A 21,733-nucleotide genomic window follows, 5' to 3' on the forward strand; every position below is an offset into this window, starting at 1 on the left:
CTCTACCACTTGAGCCACAGCGCCACTTCCAGCTTTTTTCTTTTTGCTGATGTGGTGCTGAGGAATCGAACCCAGGGCCTCAGGCATGCAAGGCAAGCGCTCTACCACTGAGCCACCTTCCCAGCCCCAGGTTCCTAGATTTTTATGCCTCAGTTACCCCTCCCTCAAAGGAGAAGGGTCACTTCACCTATGCCATAGGTTTATAGTAGGTATTCCGTGAGAGGACATGTGTTAATGTAAGAACTCTTAGTTCTCATCGTGTTGACTTAAAATAGAGACAGTTGTAGAGTCCACAGAGCACATAGTTTAGTGGAAGCTGTGGCCCCGAGGAGAGGCAACCAGTGAGTGTGTGGCATTTGACCCTATCTGTGATTGCTTTTTTCCTCCCTTGCCATATAGTCTTTGTATCTTGGCCCCATAAGGTTTTATCATCATTGCTAACTGGAGAGTTCAACCATATGTATTTTCTGAAATTAACACACATGTCTGTGTTACATTTATGTTATTAGTCATGTCATTGGGTGAAACTCACTCTTGGTCATAGAGTAATGCCCCAGGCATGAGATTCTTCACCCTGATGCCAAATGTCCCAACACTACTGTCTGTTTCCCTTTCATGTATCTTGGGGCTTTTTCCTCAGTAGTAGCAGTTACTTTTTGGTGTTGTTACCTACATCAGGCAGCCCCTCATTCTTCTAAAATTTTTAATCCCAAGGGGAAACCGAAAAACCAGACTTGTTGAATCAATTCCCTTGGATTTATGCAAATCGCTTAGTCTTTCCTGAAGAATTCTGGTCCTACTTACTGACCCTCCCTCTGTCTCTGTCTCTGTCTGTCTGTCTGTCTGTCTGTCTCACTCTCTCTCTCTCTCTGGATTTTGTGGTGACATTGAATCTACCATGTTACTGGAGGATGATCATTTTAATTGTTAGTTGATTAGCAACTTTAATTTCAGCTGATACCAAATTCTTGTTTGCTGCATGTCTTAGTTTGATTTTTGTTGCTGTAACAGAGCACGTGACACTTAGTGATGTATGAAGCAAAGTCTTGTGATGTTTTTTAGACCTTGGTTTGGAGGCAAGGACATGTAAGAATATCAAGGAGGGACCTCACGATGTGTCAGCTTGTGGCAGATGGTACCATATGGCATGGATCTGAGAGATCTGGGAAAATTGGCCTGAATGCTTTATAAAAAGTTTTTATTTTATTGTAAAGATGCTGTACAGAGGGGATACAGTTACATGAGTAAGGCAATGAGTATATTTCTTGTCAATCATTGTTAGCCATTCCCTTGTTCTCCCACTATCCTTTCCCCCACGTCCTTCATTCCTTTCCCCCTCCCACACTTGCCCAAAGTTGTAAAGTTCACTTCCAATATACTGTCTTGTGGGTATCATTGTTGCAATGGGTCGTCCTGTATCCTTGTTTCAGCATTTTGTTATTCCCCTCAACAAAGTAGACAAATGTATATACAAGATGCAGGGTACTAAAAACAAGAACAGTGATAACAGGGGATATACCATAGTGGGGAAGAATATACAAAGGAAACAAACAAACAAAAAAAAACCCTGAATGCTTTATTATTCTTGTGAGAACTAGGAACTGTTCCTGGGAGTACTGAGAAACAAAATCCATTCATAAGTGTGACATCCATGACCCAGTCACCTTCCCAAACTGCCAGATTGACAATTAAATATCAGCATGAGTTTTGTTGTAGGCATACCACTTCCAAACCATAGCCCTTAGCAATGAAACATGTTTTGGGAAAGATGGGAGGGGCTTGTATTCTATGTGATGCAGCTACCTGGTTCCTTTTGGTTTAGATAATCAAAAAAGACTAAAATGAAACATGAAAGCAAGAGGGACTTATTTAAAAGTGAATTGAAAGAATGTGAGAAAATATGAGAGGGAAAATTAGATCTAGGAGTAAAGTTTCTATAGAAAGTATGTAGCAGGGTCTACTTTGCTTGCTGGAAAGTGGACCATGGCTTTGGCTCTGTGGAGTGGCATTGGCTGTACAATTTTACTGTGTCAATCCAGTGAAATCCAGCCAGATGCTCAGATATCATGGTACTAAATAAAGGGGAAGCTTCTTCTTCCTAGATTGTGACCTTTGAGATGTTAATACAGTAATCCAACTACCTGTTTCACTTGGCCACCATCTCTGTTTTCATTGTTATCCTCCTCATCCTCATCCTCCTCATACTCAATGTCACTTTTACTGCTTTCTATGTCAGGACAGAAATGTCACTGCTCCATTGCTTTGAAGACTATTTCTAAGCCACATGGTTCAAAAACAGATCAAATCCAGGGATTTGTAATGCTAGAAAAGCATTCCCTCCTCGGAGCCCTTACCTAGGATTTTTGAGGATATCCTGAGCTTGTATTCTGAACAGTAATGATGTTACAGTTTACCATTTCTATATTTTAAAGACATTAAATAATTTATGTACTTATTCATATGATCCTACATCTCTTAAAGCTGGAAGAATTTGACAGCCTACCAGCATTTATCAAGAGTTTGATAAAGCAGTTTCTGGCATTCAGAAAAGCGTTCTACACCAACAACCCATGAGTTTTTGTTTTTTTTTACCATTATGTGTTATATCATAATAAAATATATTTATATTCCTAATGGACTGTTGGCTAAAAACAGAATGCATTAGGAAATGGGTCATTGTATAAATTATTGAGGATGATACTGAGAATTCTGCCAGTTTCCCTCTGGATCCATGTGGCCAAAAGTTTCATTTATTTGATCCAAATTCTTTTGGCATAGCATATAGTATTATTTATTTTGCCAGTAGTGGGGGAGTGAACTTTGGGCCTGGGCGCTATCCCTCAGCTCTCCAGTTCAAGGCTAGCATTCTACCACTTGAGCCACAGCACCACTTCCGGCTTTTTTGCTAATGTGGTACTGAGGAATCGAACCCAGAGCCTAATGCATGCAAGTCAAGCACTCTACCACTGAGCTACCTTTCCAGCCCACAAAGTATTTTTTTAAATCAGTATTTAGAAAGAGAAAATACTGTATTTTGAGTATTGTCATTTTGTCTTACTAGAATTAAAACTTCATACACCTGCAATGTGTCATTTGCAAAGAGTGCTTTCAAGTGGATGCTGAAACCACCTGTGTTATCCTGGTATTTTAGAAACAAAATAGAAAAATATATAAAAAATAAACATATTGGGGCACAGGTTTGGAGATGCTACTTCTGGGTTCTGAAATAATAGACATAAAAGCGAGTAGAGGAAGATTAAATTATAATGCCACATGTATTGGGCCTGATTTTTAACCCTAGCACTGAAAGAATGAGTGAACCAATGAAAAAACAATTGAATGAAAGGACAAAAATAAAATACACAATCAGTTCTACTAGTGTAAAGCTATGCTGGAAAGCATGACTTGGATCTAAGACTTACTATCTTCCCTTAGATGTTTCTTCTCTTCCCTGTGATGGTCAAGCAGCTGATGGTCGGCTCTGAAGGTGGTTAGGGACACCATGCTTAATTTGAATACATGGGAACAGGAGTAGACAGTATGTCAAGCACTGTCTCTGAGCTGAGATGTTGTCCTTTCTCCTGTTAGAAACACTCCAAAGAAAGAGTAGCCCTGGTCACTCTCTTCTATTCCTTCCTGGGAAACAAAGCACATATTCTGTATGCATATAATGTTGAGAGGAAGTAAAGAGTCCTCCCTTTATAAACCTTTTGAGTTGTTTTGAAATCCAGATGCAAAATTTCCAAAGACTGAGCATTTTTTGTTTGTTTTGCCCAGTTTTGATGTAAAGGCCACTAATTCTGGTGCTTTCTAGCTTTGAATATACATTTGGTCTCCACACCAAATGCATACTAACAAAGATTAAGTCTTGGAATTGACTTTTATAGACAAATCATACTTCTTTTTCTTTCATAATTAAATGCTGTGTGTTACACAGTAATAACAAATTACCTTTTGCCCACTTAATCATATAACACAGCAGAAATGGTGTCAGAATGAACCTAATAATTTTAATACCTTGTTTCAAAATGAATTAAACTTTAACTTAATACCCTATCATGTTTGAAAATTAAGAAATGATTAAAACCTTCCATGAGGATATAAGTGTGTGGTTGTGAGTGCATGTGGGAAAGGATGATAGAATATTACTGTAACTCACTGTTGGCTCACCAAAAGGTCAGCAAAAGTGGTTTAGAACAACAGATGCCTTGTAAATCCTTTAAGTCATCTTTCAAATACAGTTTTCTTCCACAAAGCATTATCAGTAGCCATAAGGTCACTATGATGTGCTTTGAAAGTTAAAGCAGTATTTCCAGAAACTTAATTATTGGTTGACATCTTCTTATGCAAAATTAAGGCATTGATCAAAGATGCTTACAATTCAGTTGAAGGGTGTTCTCTTTGAACCCAACTAGGAATGTATTTGTGGTGGTTAGGCAGGTGTTCCAAATGGCATCTCAGCAGATATAGAACACCAAAACTCTCCTAGCTCACGTCTCCTGGTACGTCTATTGTTGAGACATGCAAGGAATATGTTCAGTAGCAATGCAAGTTGCTTTCCTTTTGGGAGTTACTTGCTCTAATAGGGTTCAGAGTTGGAATATGTATGTATACACACATACACACATGCAACTTTGATTTTAGTCTAGTGAATCAGAAATCTTTCTGCTCATTAGCAATTACAAAGCAGGGTCGTTTGTTTCATGAGTACACTGGTGTAGACTGGTGAAACTCGATTTTGTGCATATTATTCTTACGTACATGTTCCAGCTAGGTTGACCAGAAATCGCTGCTAGATATTGCTGCTGTGTTTAGGAAAATTGACCTCTCCTTAGTTTTTACCAATTGAGGATGAAGTGATTTGTCAAGCAACATGTAGCTGCTGAGTTCTTCCTTAAATTAAAAAACAAAAATCTGGCCTGAGGTAATTATGATCATAGTTTGGATTGTGTGCTCCATGTGAATTCTTATTTGAGAATCAAAAATTCTAAGGTTTTCCCCTTCCCCTCCCCAAATTAGAAAAATGTATATACAGGATGCAGGGCACCAACATCAGATACAGGAAAAACAGGGGTTATACATTAGGGGAAGAACATCACAAGAGAAACAAAAAAAAAATCACATAGTATATTTTAAATACATTAAAAAAAACAATAGCAAGCAAGAATAAAACCACTTGTGTCCCTATCTTGGGGTTCATTTCACTTAACATAATCTTATATGATCATTTGTACATAGCTTTTGACCTTTTCTGCTTTTCCTCGATTTATAGTAGTTATTGTAAATAAGGGAAACCATGGGACCTATGTTTCTTTGGGCCTGGCTTACTTCACTTAATATAATTTTTTCCAAGTCTTTCCATTTCCTAGCAAATAACAAAATGCTGAAACAAGGATACAGGATGACCCATTGTAACAATGAGATGTACAAGACACTATGTAGAAAACGAACTTTACAACTTGGGGAGAGGGGTAGAGTGGGGAGGAGGGACGGGAAGGGATGGTAGGGGAAAAACATAGGAGGAGGTAACCATACTCAGTAGGAAATGTACTTATTACCTTACTCATGTAACTGGCAACCCTCTGTACACTATTTTTACAATGAAAAACATTAAAAAATAGAATTCTAAGGTTTTCATCTGAAAAGCCTTTGAGCAACCATTGCAGATTCTGTGTGTGGGAGTGGAGGTGGGGGGGGGGTAGGTCTAGCTTCTCATACATCAGCTAGATTTTATTTATTTATTTATTTATTTTGTCAGTGATGGGGCTTGAGCACTGGGCTTGGGTGCTATCCCTCAGCAATTCAGCTCAAGGCCAGCGCTCTACCGCTTGAGCCACAGTGCCACTTCCTGTTTTCTAGTGTTTTATTGGAGATAAGAGTCTCACGTACTTTCCTGCCCAGGCTGGCTTTGAACCGAGATCCTCAGCTCTCAGCCTCCTGAGTAGCTAGGATTACAGGTGTGAGCCACTGACGCCCAGCTTGAGCTAGATTTTAATCTGATGGTCGTGATGCTTTTTCACAGATGTAATAAAACACTCTTGGGGTGGACTAGCTTGACAGCATAGTCCCATGTTTTTTAAATAACTGGTGAGTTTTGTGACTTTTTTAAAAAAATTAAATACTGGAGGCATTTGGTTCTGTTGGCATTCATGGATATTTTCTGGTTGCCTGGAAGTTGATCGTCAGTGAAGTGGGTACACTTGGTGCTTGTCATAAAGATCCTTTGTGACTTTATTGTCCTTTAGCTCTGAGTGGTAGTGAGTTTTTTGAGCATTTTCATTTAATACTGAGAAGATCTTTCTAACAAGTTCACATGCTGTGTGATCTTTTCATATACTATTTTGTTTCTCCTTAGTCATTGCCAACCTCTCATAATGACAGTATGACAATTCCTCATTTCCTGGGCAGGAAGCCAGATGACAATCCTCTGTGTGTGTGTGTGTGTGTGTGTGTGTGTGTGTGTGTGTGTGTGTGTGTTGTTGGTTTTTTTTTTTTTTGTCTATCATCCAGATTGAATCTTCTCACATGTTTTCCTTCTTGTGCCAGTTGATTATGGTCCAAGATCTTTCTGGAGAGAAGCCTCAGTGCCATATAAAATTAGTACATTAGCCTAGGGATGATCTCTTCAGCTGGTACCAAATGTTGTAGTATTGAAGGGAACTGAAGTTCATGTATTGGTTAGTTTGGAACAATGCTAGAGCTCAGTCCTCTCTTCACTCTGTGGCCTTCCCAGGCCTAGCACAGGTCTGGAAGCCTGCCTTTCATCAGAGTAGTGATGGGCTCCTGTAGCCACTTGGATTGTTCTCTCTCACACTCTGCAGCGTAGCCTATAGGCTAACCTCTGCATCTTCCTAAAGTGAGAAAGGCTCCACAGATTGGGTAAGCCAGTGTCTCTCAACCAGGGTCCTTGATAAGGCAGATGGGGAGGAAAAGTGGCCACATTTTCACTTGTTACGGCTTCCCAGTTATGGACTAACTACTCTGGTAACTGATGGCTAGAGGTCAAAGGTGAAACATCTCCTACCTTTCCCCCTTCTGAGAACAAACCTCAAATCAGTTGTCCTCAAACAGAAAAATCCTCAATTAGAGGGTTTTATTTCATTTGTCAAGAACTCATGCTTTTTGCATCAATTTTGATGTTTTCAGAATTCTTTGGGGTTTTTGTAGGTCCACTTTGTTTTCATGGGAATCCCTTTAGCTGTGAATAACTTAAGGCTCTGGTGAATGAAACAGGACATGAGTCTTATACGATCCAGTAGTGACAGCTTCCTGCATACTTTTGTCCTCCTTTTCCATTGTCTACCTTCCAATAATGTGTACATCCAAGAATATTTAGAATAAAGTCAAGACATTCATTTCCAACTGGTTCTCATCCTTGCCTAGCCCTCTAGTGTAAACAGTCATATGTGAATGACAGAGCTCAGAAGGTGGGTAGGAAAGGAGTGTGGGAAGATCTGGGAGAAGGCAGGAAGTTATGAATTCTGGATCCAGATTCAATTCCCTTGTTAAGCTGTTGGAAATTGTGTTACTGGTACCAGAAATGGAGGCCTGCACTTTACCAAGCGGCCAGCAAAATTGCAGGGTGCATACCCACTTAGACAAATAGGGTTGAAGCCATCCTTTCTCCAGTTTACATTGGGAATAAAATGTGCATAAGTGAAAGTCAGGACTTCCTCGCTTGATGGTTTCAAATGTAAAGGGGGATGAACTATATAAAATCAAACACAACACAGGTGTGTTGCTGGAGCTGGTTTGTGTGTTTCAACTAGTAACTCAGCCTAAGACCAGTACAGCTGGTTGCAAAGGGAGCAGAGGGTTTTCTTTTTTCTTTTTTAGGGTTTTCAATTAGAATGTGACATACGGTTTACAAAGAAAAGGACTGAGATTGTGAAAGTAGAAGTGAGGGTCTCTGTTCATATGTGTGGGTGGAGAGTCGGGAGGTCAGCAAAGCCGTTGGGGATGGAAATGGAAGTCCAGGCAACTGCTAGATGGGCCCTCTGGTTGAGTTCAGGTTGGTGGCACTGAATCTGTATGCCCAGGCATACAGGGTGACTTCAGGATCTTTCACAAATGTGGACTTATTTTGGAGAAATAAGCTTCCTCCTCTTCTGCAGTTCCTTTTAACAGAGTAGAGTCAGAATCTTCTCCCCTGCCTTCACTACTCATCCTGCGTGTCTTCCTTACACCAAGACTACCTATCACTTGCTGATTCTCTACCCTGCCAGGATGATAGAATGTGGCATTTAACATACCAGTTCCTGCAGACCACAAATTGTGGGTCTGGTTTGCATCTCCTATTAGTACACCTCTTTTCCTTCTGAGATTGTGCTGGTACTGGTAGTGTGAGCCTGGTTCGATGGAGACCATATTTGTATTGCAAGGCAGGATGTGGGTTCTGGTGTGATATAACTGGAAAACATGTAGTTGCACTTGGTTGTTTCCCTTAGCAGATTCAATGGTAGTACCCTAGGCTGCATTTTAATTCATTGCATTTTCTTGTGCCATGTTTGGGTTCAGAGTAGTGGAAGCCCAGAATCACCTGATTGTGAATGGTAATGGCAAAAGGAAACTGGACACCTTAGATCTCCCCTTACAACTCCTCTCTTATACACCCCTCCCATTTCTAAGCAACTACTAGTGTATTCTCTCTCTCTCTAGTTTTGCTTATTCTAGGCATTTCATATACAGGGAATCATATAATACATGGGATTCACTGAGATATTTTTCCCCCAACTTAGCAAGATGTTCTCAGGGTTATATATGCTGTAACATAGTTACTTCTTCATCTCCTTTATTACACTTAATATCCTGTTATGGACATACCAGTTTTCTTTGTCCATATGGTAGTTGATGGGCATTTTAAGTTATTTTAATTTGTTATAAAGAATACTGCTATGAAATTCATGTAAAATTTTTGTGTGGGCGTATGTTTACACTTCTCTTGGGAGAATTCCTGGGAACAGAATTGTTTGTGTCACATGGTAACTCCCTCTTTAAATGTTTGAGACATTTCAAGCAATGTATGAAGGTGACAGTTTTCCACATTCTCTCCAACAATAATTACCTGTATTCTTTTTTTTTTTTTTACCATCCTAATGAGTGTAAAGTGGTATCTCATTGTGGTTTTGATTTCCCTTTCTCCTAATGATTAATGATGTTGGACATCTTTTTATGTGCTCTAAAAAAAAATAGGACAACTGATTTATTTCTTTGACAGAGATCTTTGACCACATTTGTTAAAGGGGAAGCCAGATGTTACTGTGTTACAGAGTGAGTGGAAGGAAGGAAGTTGGGGATGGAGGTTAATATTAGAAACAGACGGTGCAAACTTGCCTTGAAGTGAACTGGTGAAGTCATGGCCCTGGACGTTTCATTTCTCTGCCTAGCAACAAGGTCTTCTGAGATACATATTGTAATCCTTCTTATAGCTGCTTACCTATGTCACCCAACTGCTAAATCTGGAGGCAGACAGATTTTGAGCTGAATGACTACTGTTTGATCACCGTTGTTCTGAGGCCTCTCTATTAATTGTGTGTCTATTACTGATGATCATCATTAAGTTCTTTCAAGGCACTAAGAATCTTTGTAAGGATGATTGTCCTATATCCTCCTCATTATCCTCCTATTACTCTATGAGATAGGGGTGGCTTTTGAATAATGCTTTTGCAAAGTCTTGAATTCTGTCTTCTTAATAGGAATTGCAGACATGAATTCTAATGTGAATCTTTGTGTCTGCTGATAGACTGTCTGTTATCTCACACTTTACATTCCACCAGAGAAAAGAACATTCCTGGCAGTTCTTCCCTTAAAATCTAGGCCCTTAAGTGCTCTGAACTCCTTATAGCTAGGGATTTGTGCGTTATACTCTCTGCTAGAAAAATTATAGTTAGGTGTTTTCTTGCCCATCTGTGTGCCCCATCAATGCACTGCATGGCAGGGGTGGTGGGGTCTTGGCCTTCATAACACTAGGATGTAGAAGCCTTCTGCCTTCTAGCAAAGACTGTGTCTAGATCCTGCCTTTGACCTCTTTGTGGCTTAACTGTGCAGCCTTGAGTGTTGTTTATTTCAGTGGGGTAATTAAGGAAGAGGAGAGGGCCTTCCTGAATGTTGGTAGGTAATTCTTGTCCTAAAATATTCAAAGAAAGTCATCAGCAGACTATGTGTAACACCTCATTTTCTTGCCCTCAGACAATCTCTTTTCAGGGTGACTAATGATTATGGTTGTTAGAAAGGAAGTATAGCTACTTCCTGAGGAACTAGTGGTAGCAGAGGGATGTCTGTCAGCCTCCTGAGTGTGGATACCCTTAGAACACAGTGACTCCCATGATAATGTCATTTAGGTAACATTTTTATGGTGCCTTAATGACCAGTATCTTTCTCCAAAAATATTCATGAAGACAGTTCCTCATTTATAATAGTTTGACTTAAAGTTACTGACTTTAGGGTGGTGAGAAAGCACATGTACAATTATTGTTTTTTCACTTTCAATGTACTATTCAATGAATTACATGAGTTACGTAGCACTATATTATAATAAGTAGGCTTTGTGTCAGTTGATTTTTTTAAATCAGTTATAGACTAATATAAGTGTTCTGAGCATGATTAAGATAGGTTAGGCTAAAAAGTGCATTTTCCTCTTAGTATTTTCAGCTTATCGATGGTTTATTCACAGGTACCTAGTGTAATTGGGAGGAGTATCTGTGTCTGTGTGCCTGGCGGGCCCCTTAAACAATGACATGGAATTTTACTGTGGTAGTCATTTTGGTATCACTGTGACGAAATACCCGAGAAAATCAGCTAAAGAGGAAAGGTGAATTTCAGCTCATCATTGGGGAGGTGTCATTCTGTCATAGGTTGGGCCATTGCTTTTAGTCCTATGGCAAGGCAGTAAATCACAGTGAAGTATGTGGCTGAGGAGTCTGGTTTACCTCATGGTAGCCAGGTCAGAGAGGAAAGTCATGTACCCAGTTACTTAAGCTCCTCCCACCATGTTCTGCCTCCTGAACATTTATCATGGTCTGAGGAATAAGTTTCCGATACACAGATCTGTTTAGGAGTGGGGAGATATAAACTAGTAAACAATCAAGGGTAGACACTTTTTTTTTTCCCCACAACTTAAGAGCAGGAAAGGAGTTCTGTGGGCTAGAACAGTGAGGATCCTGGTTTGATACAGGTAGAACTGGAGGTAGGGATTAGACAATACTCTGAACTTGGATTGGCACATGAACCAGGCCAGCCAGGTAAAGGAACAGCTTGAACGGAGATGGGAAGATGTTTATGAAAGGTTTATGGTAATAAGCAAACCAGCAAGTAATATAGGTTACAGGGGGATAGAGGAACTCAAAAAGTAATGGAAGACAGAACTTTTGGTCTTATAGTACATTACACAGCATTGGGATACATGCCCCTGGAATCTGGCTACCTTGTACAGGGGCTCTGACATTGAGCCTTTGTCAGAATCATCTAAAGAGGTTATTGGAGCTTAATTTGCTCAGCCCACCTCCAGAATTGTTGATTCTGTAGTTATGCCGTGAGGCTTGGAAATCTGCTTTTCTCATCGGTGCTCTAGCTGTTGCTGAGATAAGGGACCACACTTTGAAAATCAAGAGCCTAGAATTCCAGTGTCAGCAAACCTTTTTGGCTAAGAGCTAGATATTAGATATTTATATTTTAGACTTTGTGAAACTACATAGAACTATCCCCCCCCCTTTTTTGCCAGTCCTGGGGCTTGAGCTTAGTACCTGGGTGCCATCCCAAGCCTCTTTGTGTTTAAGGCTAATGTTCTATCACTTGAGCCACTGCAGAGGCACTTCTGGCTTTTTCTGGGTAGTTTATTGGAGAGTCTCATGGACTTTTCTAGGCTGGCTTCAAGTTATGATCTTCAGATCTCAGCCTCTTGAGTGGCTAGAATTATAGGCATGAACCACTGGCACCCAGAACCCTGCCCCCCTTTTGTATAGGATCTACTCCATTCAAAGGCATGGTTGTCTGTATTGTCACACACAATCTCACCGTCTTTTCTGAATTCCTAGACTACATCAAATGTATAGTACATTATGTTTTAGTAAATTGCAGTTGATATGTGTGGCAATATAAGTTATCATGTCTATGGTCAACAACTATACATAGACTCTTACATATTCTGTTTTGTTGCTTTCCAAACCTCTAATAATGGACCCACCATTCTTGGCTTTACATCAACAGACCAGTAGGGAAGTAGAGGTGAAGAAGGTTTATTGATCCTTGGGCCATCCTCAGATTATCCCTCCCCTGTCACCTAGCTGGGTAACTTTTCTAAGTGATCTCCTTATATCTGTATTCTCTCATTTGTATCTCTTGAAGGGGAGATGATAATATTATTTCTTCCTAGTGTATAACTTTCTTATGAGGACTTAATCAAGCCACTTAAAAATATTCTTGAAAAAATTCTTGCCAGGTGCTGGTGGTTCACACCTGTAATCCTAGCTACTTAGGAAGCTGAGATCTGAGGATCATGGTTCAAAGCCAGCCTGGGCAGGAAAATCCCTGAAACTCTTTATCTTCAATAATAATAATAAATAATAATAAACATACACCAGAAAACCCAAAGTGGTGTTGTGGCTCAAGCGGTAGAGCACTCACCTTAAGCTGAAGAGCTGAGGTACAGCACCTAGGCCCAGAGTTCAAGCCCCATGACCAACGAAAAAAAAATAAATTAATTAAAAAAATCTTCACAATGCCCAGAAAATAGCTAGAATTTATTTAGTATTTATTATTAGTGGAAGTACCAACTACCAGTTACTCTGTTGGTAGGCAAGGGGAAGGCAGTGGAAAGCAGACCAATAGCTCTGCTACGAAAGCTAATTGTTTCAGGATCCTCCTGCCTTCTTTTCTTCAGTTGGTTGCAAGGAGGAACACTTTAAACTAAAATATGCACACTCTGAAATACAGTCTGGCTCACACTCACGTAGGAGATCCTTGCTCAGCCTTTCCTGGCAGAGTGCTTTTGTTAGCTGACTGGTTCTTGGGTGGAGGACTCTTGCTGAACATACCCATGCCTCTTTGCAACCTATGCTCAGACCCCACTTGCTGAGCAGCTTTGATGTTTTGTCATTGGACCAGTCTGTGCAGGTTCCAAATGGAATCTGGCCATCATACTATGGAGGCACTTGCCTTCTTACTCTTCTTTGCCTCCGGGTAGGAGTGAAAGTGAGAACCACAGTAAAAAGCAGTCAGCCAGGTCCTTCAAGTTTCCTGTGCTAGAGCAGTGAGGCACAACTTTAGCTCGAGCTAGCTGGGGCAAGAAGCAGGAACTCAGTGGTAGAGTCTGTGCTTAGCAACTGTGAGGCAAAAAAAAAGCTAGAACAGAAAACACCACTGACCACGCCCCCTGTGCTGATACAGGGAGATCACTTGCTGGCCTCTATCTGTAAATACAGATAATAAAAAACTGGCTGACCTTAAATAAAATGGAACCCTGTCCCCCTAGCTCATCAGCTATCCCTCAAAAACCATCATTTTCTTGCTCACCTGTCCAATTGCCTGCTCTCATCCTTGCCCAAAGTGCATACGGACTGTGTAAGCTCAAGTTACAGACCAGACGCACAGGGGTGAGAGGACTCCACCCTCCACCTGGGTTTTTGCTGACGTACAGTGAAAATCTCCTTCCATCTCCTCTCCACCTTGCAAAACAAACTTCCTGTTTTGAATGAGGTCCAGATGGGAACAGCCCCGCTTACACCTGTTAACACATTCAGACACACTTCCCTCTCTGCATTTGCACAGCTTTTGTCACCTCACCAGATTTCCCCTCTGCTTACAGATCCTGAATCATAACCTAAGATACCGAACCAACACATTAAGAACAGGAAGCCGACATTTGATGTAGAGCAGTCTGGGTGAATCATGGCTTCTGGTTAATATCTTGTTGTGCTTTGCCATGACCACTTTGCTAAACGTTTTCCCTCTTTTACAGCAGAATGGAAGCAAAGAAAGGAAGTTGCCTGATGCAGGAGCCTGAGTGAGACCCACGGACTCGCAGACCCAGCCTACATCATGAACTTAACTTTATCTTCTTTGTGTTGAGAGCCAAGAACTAGTGAAGTTACTGGAGAGCGATGGCTCTCTTTACTCCCTGGAAGTTGTCCTCTCAGAAGCTGGGCTTCTTCTTGGTGACTTTTGGCTTCATTTGGGGGATGATGCTTCTGCATTTCACCATCCAGCAGCGAACTCAGCCCGAAAGTAGCTCTGTGCTGCGGGAGCAGATCCTGGACCTCAGCAAAAGGTACATCAAGGCACTGGCAGAAGAAAACAGGAATGTCGTGGATGGGCCATATGCTGGCGTCATGACAGCTTATGGTAAGCATGATAACGTGGGCCATACATTGAGCCTACCTTGATCTTGAATGGATGCCAGGGTACTCCCAGACATGGACTTGCCATGAATGCAATAATCCTGCCTTTATGAGCCATGATTGCACACAGAGGGACATCCTCAGAAATGTATCACAGTGCCCTTTGGGAGATTCTGAGCTCTTGCAGATAGACTTTCCCCAGACAGGGTGGGCAGCGTTGTTAAGTGCAGATGGTGATTGCTGCTGGCTGGCTCACATTTCTGGAATCTTTGGCCTCTAAAGGGATATGTTCAGGGGATGCTGATAAACATTCTTATTAGCTACCATTAAACATAACTTAATTAGGAATAACGGGAGTGAACTGAGGGGGTGGAAGGGATTATTTTTCCCCCCTTTATAGATGTCAGTAAGCTTAGAGCCTAATGTGTGCTGCTTTCCAGCCACTGTCTGCTGCCTTAATGGTTTTAACCTTTGGTTACCCAGATCTTACTGCTCTTATTTCTTGTTCCTTGTCTCTAATTGATGTCACTTTGGAAGAATTTTTTGGTACTTGCTGCCTATTTTTAAGTGCCTTAAATCCTTTCTGAAATGACATAGAATTTAAAGAAATACGTGGAGTATATCTTATTTTTCCTTTTAGCAAAAGTTATGCTCAATATAGAAAAAGTGGGAAACTATAGATAGGCAGAGCGAGCAGGAGAAAAACAGTCACACTTATGTCTACTACTCCAGACAGTATATAAAATAACATTTCAGTGTATGTCTTTTGGATAGGATTTTTAAAAATACACACACACACACACACACACACACACACACACTCAAATGTGTATAGGCAGATTCTGACAAAGCAAAATTTGCAAATGAAACTGAGATCACATTATGTCCTGGAGAATTACATCTCTGTGGTCCTGTGTTCCCTGAGTATCCAGAGTGGACTGATGCTCCAGAGAGGGATCTGTTGCTATTCTCAATGTCAGAATCCTTGAATCAAGGCATCAGTGGTCTCAGTGTTTGGGACTTGTAGCATGGATGAGATGTAAGGTTAGAGTTGGGGGAATGTAGGAAGGTTGTTTTGTGCTTTGCAACCCAGTCAAGGCATACACTCTCCAGCATGTAGAATTCAAATGATGGCTATTGAAAAAGTACAGCCGTGGGTTTAGTCGCATTCAGCTTCCATTGAAACATAGGATGTCACACTCAATAATATATGCATGTTTTTCCTTTTCAGAAAGATCCATGTGTGTGTGTGTGTGTGTGTATGTGTGTGTGTGTGTGTGTGTGTGTAAGGAGAACATGGTTAATTATGAGGAAGAGTGTGGTTCAGCACATATTACTTGAAATGATGATATACTGTATGCCTTTAATGTGCTCTTTCAAGATATACATAAAACTACCTTTTTGATGCAATGAATTAAGAAAATAAGGTTCTATTTTTGAGAGAACATGCTGAAAAACTAGGTTCACTTCCTTTTTATTTTTTTTTATGCTGGTACTGAGGCTTGAACTCAGAATCTCACATTCTTGCTTGCCTCTTTTTACTCAAGGCTGGTGTTCAACCACTTGAACCACACCTCCACTCTGGCTTTTGCTGGCTAATTGGAAATAAGAGTCTCTCGGATTTGTCTGTCTAGACTAGTTTCAAACTGAGACCCTCAGATCTCAGCTTCCTAAGTAGCTAGGATTACATGTGCAAGCCACAGGTGCCCCGCTAACTGGGTATATTTTAAAATTACCCATTGGCTTCTATCTGCTCTAACATTTCCAATCTGTATTTTTAATTTTTTTTTTATTGTGTTAGTCCTGGGTCTTGAACTCGGGGCTTGAGCATTGTCCCTAAGCATCTTTCTTTTCTTTTCTTTTCTCAAGGCTAGTACTCTACCACTTAAGCCACAGTTCCACTTCTAGGGTTTTTTGGTAGTTAATTGCAGATTAACTGCCCAAGCTGGCTGTGTACCATGATCCTCAGGTCTGAGCCTCCTAAGTAGCTAGGATTATAGACATGAGCCACCAGCCTCCAGCTTAGCCTGTTCCTTTTATAGATGAATTTTCACAAAGCTATTCATGGGTTTTCTCAAAAACAACAGCAACAGAAAAAAAACCCAGTCAAACAAACCTCTTCAACGATCTACCTTGCACTGCCAGGACTCTTTTATAACACCTACTTGACATGTCAATCAAGTAAGGGGTCTCTGGAGTTGAGTTTCTGAAATGTAATTGGAGAGTATGTATGTATATGTCTTAGGAATTTGGGACCATACTGTGGGGAGATCACACTAAGACAGATCTCACCTAATACTATTGGCATGTTGAGCCAGATATCTTTTTTTTAGGGAGATTACTTGTGCATAAAAATTATACACAAGATGCCAATAGCATATCCCTAGTTGTGGTAATTAAAAATATCTCCAGACATGAGCAGATATTTGTATCCTTTCTCTGCTACCTTGGATAACTGTTGTACTAAAAGTTAACAGCAACAAACACCATCTTAACACTATCTTTGGGATGTTTTAAAGCAGATGATTGGATTTTGTTATTTCAGATTTGGCAGCCTAGCCTTCTCTCTGGCTCCCAGTTCTGGAAAATAGCAAACTGGATTGAGTGAGAGGATTAGTGTGGTCCAGGGCCAGTTCTGGGAAACTGGAGAGCCATTATGATGACATGTGCTTCATCTACAAACATTGACAGGCATCTCTAACAACTGATTATTGGATGAGACTTGGAGATTTCAGGTTGCTCTGTGGTATAACTGTGGTATAACTGGGAACTGGGACACTTCACTTCACTGGGGAGATCATCAGATCAGGCCCTTCCTTAAAAGGTCAGCAGCTCAGGCTAACAGAGCTTTAGCCAACTCTTCCTCCATAGCTGCTTTCTTTTTGTTGGCCTCAAACAGCCCATGTGTAATGCTCTGCTTAGATAACTACCTTAAAAGAATGAATTGCTGATGTTGTATGGCTGGGATCTGTTCCTGATCTGAATGGATCTTGTTAATAGATCAGCAGCAACCCTTGTACCATCTCCATATCAGTATAATTGTAGCCTGTGTTACAAATGGATGTTTGGTGTCTGTGGCAGGTGTTTGATAAATTGTACTTGCTGATTTTAGAGGATTAGAATCTTTGGTTTGAGATCCTAGCGCAGCCATGTTCAGCAAAATATGGTCTGTGAGCCAAATTTAGACCACTGCTTTTTTGTGTAAATAAAGTTCTATTGAAACCTAGCCATTCCCTTGTGTTTCTAACAAACACAATAACAAGGAAGCATGGTAATACCAGCACTTATTCTTTTTTTTTTTTTTTTTTTGGGTCTGGTCATGGGGCCTGCACTCTGGGCCTGGGCGCTGTCCCTCAGCTCTTCAGCTCAAGGCTAGCGCTCTACCACTTGAGCCACAGTTCCACTTCTGGCTTTTTTCTGTTTGCTTATGTGGTGCTGAGGAATCGAACTCAGGGCCTCATGCATGCAAGGCAAGCACTCTACCACTGAGCCACCTTCCCAGCCTCACCAGCACTTATTCTTATTTCACAAAAGGTATGAAAACAAAACAAAACAAAACAAAAGGTATGAAATATACTGGATCCATCAACCAGCTATCACAATCGGTCATTCTTAACTCTTGTCTGATTGTGTTTCTCATGGACCCAAGAATTTCACTGGACTCCATGGTCTAATACAGAATGAGCAAACTATAGCTTGTGTGTCAAATCCTCTATGCAACCCATTTTGGGGAATAAAGCTGGTTAGGATACAGACATATCTGTTAGTGTTACTAGTTGTGACAGAAACTACAAAGCCTAAAATACTTGTCTTTTTACAAAAATATCAGTCTCTGATCTAGGTTATGTTGGGTGAGTCTAACTGCCTACCTGTAGGTATTTTTTGAGTCATCAATCTCTTTTATCCCTACATTTGGATCCCCTGAACACATCCTCTTCCTAACACATCCATTCAAATGCAGTTCTCCTTTGTCTTCTGAAAATGCTTTTGAGTGGCCGGCTGAGAGTTGTTGTGGTTAGCATGCTTAGTTTGGGAGCCAGACATTATGGTTTTGCCACATCTTGTCTAGATAGCCTTGGCTCTAGAGGCATAGACTACTTTTAAAATGGGGCATCAGCACCTCTCACCAGGGCATGTGAAACTTGCATTAGGTTTTGCTATTCAGGTACCTTGTTTGTGCCTCCTTTTAATTAGTACACAAACAATCCAAAGATCACTTGACTTAATTAATATTGTCCCACTTTAAGATGATACAAAAGTATACTTATACAACCATTCTATTTTTTTTTTACTTTTGGTATAGTCAATAGATTACATGGGATTTTCAGCGCTTTCTTATTAAATTGCCTCTATGTTGATTTTATCCAACTATTCTAATGTAAGTATTGTAAGCACATTTAAGATGGGCTACGCTAAGCAATGATGTATGGTAGGTAAGGTGCGTTACATGGATCTTACCTTCAGTGCTTTTGTGGTGGACCTATTAGAATGTCACCCCATGGTGAGTCAATGAGCTTCTTGGAAAGGGCATCTTACCCGAGCCCCCACTCATCTTTGTTTTGGTGTTTTAAAAGAATAGACCACGGAATCTGGAAGACTTAGTAGGGAGCCAGATAGCAAGCAGGCAGATATGGAGGAAGAGTTGGCCAAAGCTCTGTTAGCCTGAGCTGCTGACCTTTTAAGGCAGGGCCTGATCTGATGATCTCCCCAGTGAAGTGAAGTGTCCCAGTTCCCAGAGAGGAAAGCAGATGAGACATAGCAGGGTTAAGTGGGTGTGTATAGACCATTAGGTCTTGGGTTTGTATGTAGGTGCCTAAGAAATAATAAACAGGAGAATGAAGAGACTTCTTTTAAGACTTGGTAATTCAAAAGTGCTGCCTGGAGGTCTCCCACTAGGCAGACTGTGTGGAACAGTTGGTGCATTCATCCTTGGGGTGCTGAGGGTGTGTCTGTTTCCCTGGCAATCTGGAGAGCTGTGTGATGGCTCTGACCTTTCAACCACATGCAAGGCTTCTGCAGTTCTGCATCTCGATGGCCAGCCTGGCAGGGAGTATGGTTGGCAGAACGTCATTGGAATTGTCATAAATGGTGCCACTCACCCCAGTCAATGCTGTTCTTGTTTCTGAGGTGACTCAATCTGTGTCTGACTTCAGTGACCCAAATTGGATTTCCAGTGATCACATCTTATCTAACAGGGCAGGCCTGGTCTACTTTGGTACTCTTGGGCTCTGTAATGGAAACCTGAAGCCAGGTGAGAGTCCCTCTGGGGTTCATCCACATCTTATTAACCCCAATATGTCATCCCTACTTACCTCTCTGGGCATAGGGAAACATTGCCCTGGGAAAGTTACCAACTCAGGTTAACATAGCTCAAGCACTCAGCGTCTCCATGACACCTCCACCCCATTTCTCACTGTCTCTCCCTACAACTTGCTCTCCTGGGTTCTGAGGCTATCTCTGTCCTTCTTCGTTTCCTGGTTTTAGGGATTTGGGTGGTGGTTGTTTGTTTTTGGTACAGTTACTGGGCCTGGACCTGTTCTAGGTTTTTCATTCAACTATGGTATACTTGAACCATACCTCCACTTCTGACATTTTTTGCTGCTAATTAGAGATAAGAGTCTTACGGATTTTTTACCTAGACTGACTTTGAACTACATTACTCAGACTTCAGCCTTCTGAGTAACTGGGATTACGAGCATGAGCTACCAGCTACTCAGCTTGGTTCATGAGTTTCTTAGGTGTAGATTTTCCCTTTGGCTGGCTCCCGGCATTCAGAGACATGGCTTTGTTGGCTGATGTGTGTCATGCATGTACTATCTAGCCTATACAAACAGCAGGAAAAAGGTAGGTTGATAGCCCTGCCTTTGTGGACGCTATATCCTCTTTGTAGAGGAGAAATAAGCAGAGAAAAACAACAATAGGGGTATAACTTTTAAAAAATCACCTCAGAAGCTCCTTGACATTACAGGATCAAAGAAGGCCCCTCTTCTGATGTGTCCTTTAACTTGGAATGATAACATTAGCAGATAGGTGGGGTACAAGGAGGAGGCAAGTTGAGGCAGAGCATGTCACAGAATGGAGCCAGCAGCAGCCAGCCAAGGAGAAAAGGCAGTATGGAAAATCCTGAGGCCTAAGAAGTGAGCCATACACAGATGGGCTTCGCAGGCTATGTGGGTCCCAGTGTGGTGGGTAAAAGGAGAGGGTATGTCAGAAGTTAGATGTCCTGGAAGCAGCACTGCTCTTGGCAACCTCCTGTGACCCCTGCCATCTCCAGGGGAGGGAAGGACTGTAATGAAGAAGGAATTCGGTTACCTAAGAGGATCCCAGTGAGGATGGAAAGCCAGCCCGGCTTCTTGGTCACAAGTCAAGAGTGGTAGAGTAGTAAGTGCTTTGAGCTTCTGGTGGTCTTCACTGGCCTAGATGCTGGTCCCACTTAGGGGTGCTGAAGATTGTTCAGTAGTGACTGTCCTGTGTTGCAGACTCAGATAATATTCCAGATTTAGGGAAGAGCTTTTCCAAGTCTTTCCTTGGCTTCTATAAAAAGAAGAGGTGGAAAGCTGGGTGTCAGTGGCTTACTCCTATAACTAGCTATGCCAGGAGTCTGAGAACGGAAGGTCTCTGTTTGAATCCAGCCTGGGCAATTAACCAGCAAAACCTGAAACTGGAGATGTGGTTCAAGTGGTAAAGTGCCAGCTCTGAGTGAAAAAAGCTAAGGGACAGTGCCCAGGCTCTGAGTTCAAGCCAAAAAAAAAGTGTGTGTGTGTGTGTGTGTGTATGTGTGTGTGTGTGTGTGTGAGAGAGACAGGTATTGGGTGTTGATGTTGAGTTTTATTAAAGTTCAAGTCTGGAAAGGGTTTCAAATTTTTCACGTGTTTCTCTTTTGCTCCTGTTGTTATCAATAGGATCAAAAAACTGTTGTGGGATGGGATGTCTGTGGGGAAATGTAGAAATCTATCATCAAAACATTGGGCTGGGAAGGTGGCTCAGTGGTAGAGCGCTTGCCTTGCATGCCTGAGGCCCTGGGTTCAATTCCCCAGCACTACATAAGCAAAAAGAAAAAAAGCAGGAACTGGTGCTGTGGCTCAAGTGGTAGAGCGCTAGCCTTGAGCTGAAGAGCTGAGGGATAGTGCCAAGGCTCAGAGTTCAGTCCCCACGACTGGACCCAAACAAAACAAAACAAAAAAACATTAATTGTCTCCATTTGAGAGAAAATATACTGTTCTTGAAGTGAAACTGGTAGGAGTGGAACAACACCAAAAAAAGCCAGGCTGGTTGTGTGTGAAGCAGCCCTGGTTTGTCTCTGGTGGTGTGGCCAGTGTGATTGAGGAAAGGGCTTTCTGCTTTAGAGAGCTTGGAACCTAAAAATAGATCTCTTGGGGACTTGGAACTTCTTGCACTAG

General features: G+C 41.4%; 1 protein-coding gene across 4 annotated transcripts in view; it reads left to right on the forward strand.

Annotated features, from left to right (window-relative positions):
• Positions 1–21,733, forward strand: part of Mgat5 (mannosyl (alpha-1,6-)-glycoprotein beta-1,6-N-acetyl-glucosaminyltransferase) — a 372,666-nt gene that overhangs the window by 132,342 nt on the left and 218,591 nt on the right. Inside the window, exons 1-2 of one of the 4 annotated variants that reach the window (XM_013030831.1) lie at positions 13,719–13,877; positions 13,955–14,337. In XM_013030831.1, coding sequence (XP_012886285.1) covers positions 14,097–14,337 — 241 coding nt within the window. In that variant the 5' untranslated portion in view covers positions 13,719–13,877; positions 13,955–14,096. Of the gene's footprint in view, positions 1–13,718; positions 13,878–13,954; positions 14,338–21,733 lie in introns of those variants that run through there. The other 3 variants (XM_013030832.1, XM_013030834.1, XM_013030833.1) reach the window with 3 other exon arrangements.

The sequence above is a fragment of the Dipodomys ordii genome, unplaced genomic scaffold, assembly GCF_000151885.1.
Source record: "Dipodomys ordii isolate 6190 unplaced genomic scaffold, Dord_2.0 Scaffold133, whole genome shotgun sequence".
Taxonomy (NCBI): domain Eukaryota; kingdom Metazoa; phylum Chordata; class Mammalia; order Rodentia; family Heteromyidae; genus Dipodomys; species Dipodomys ordii.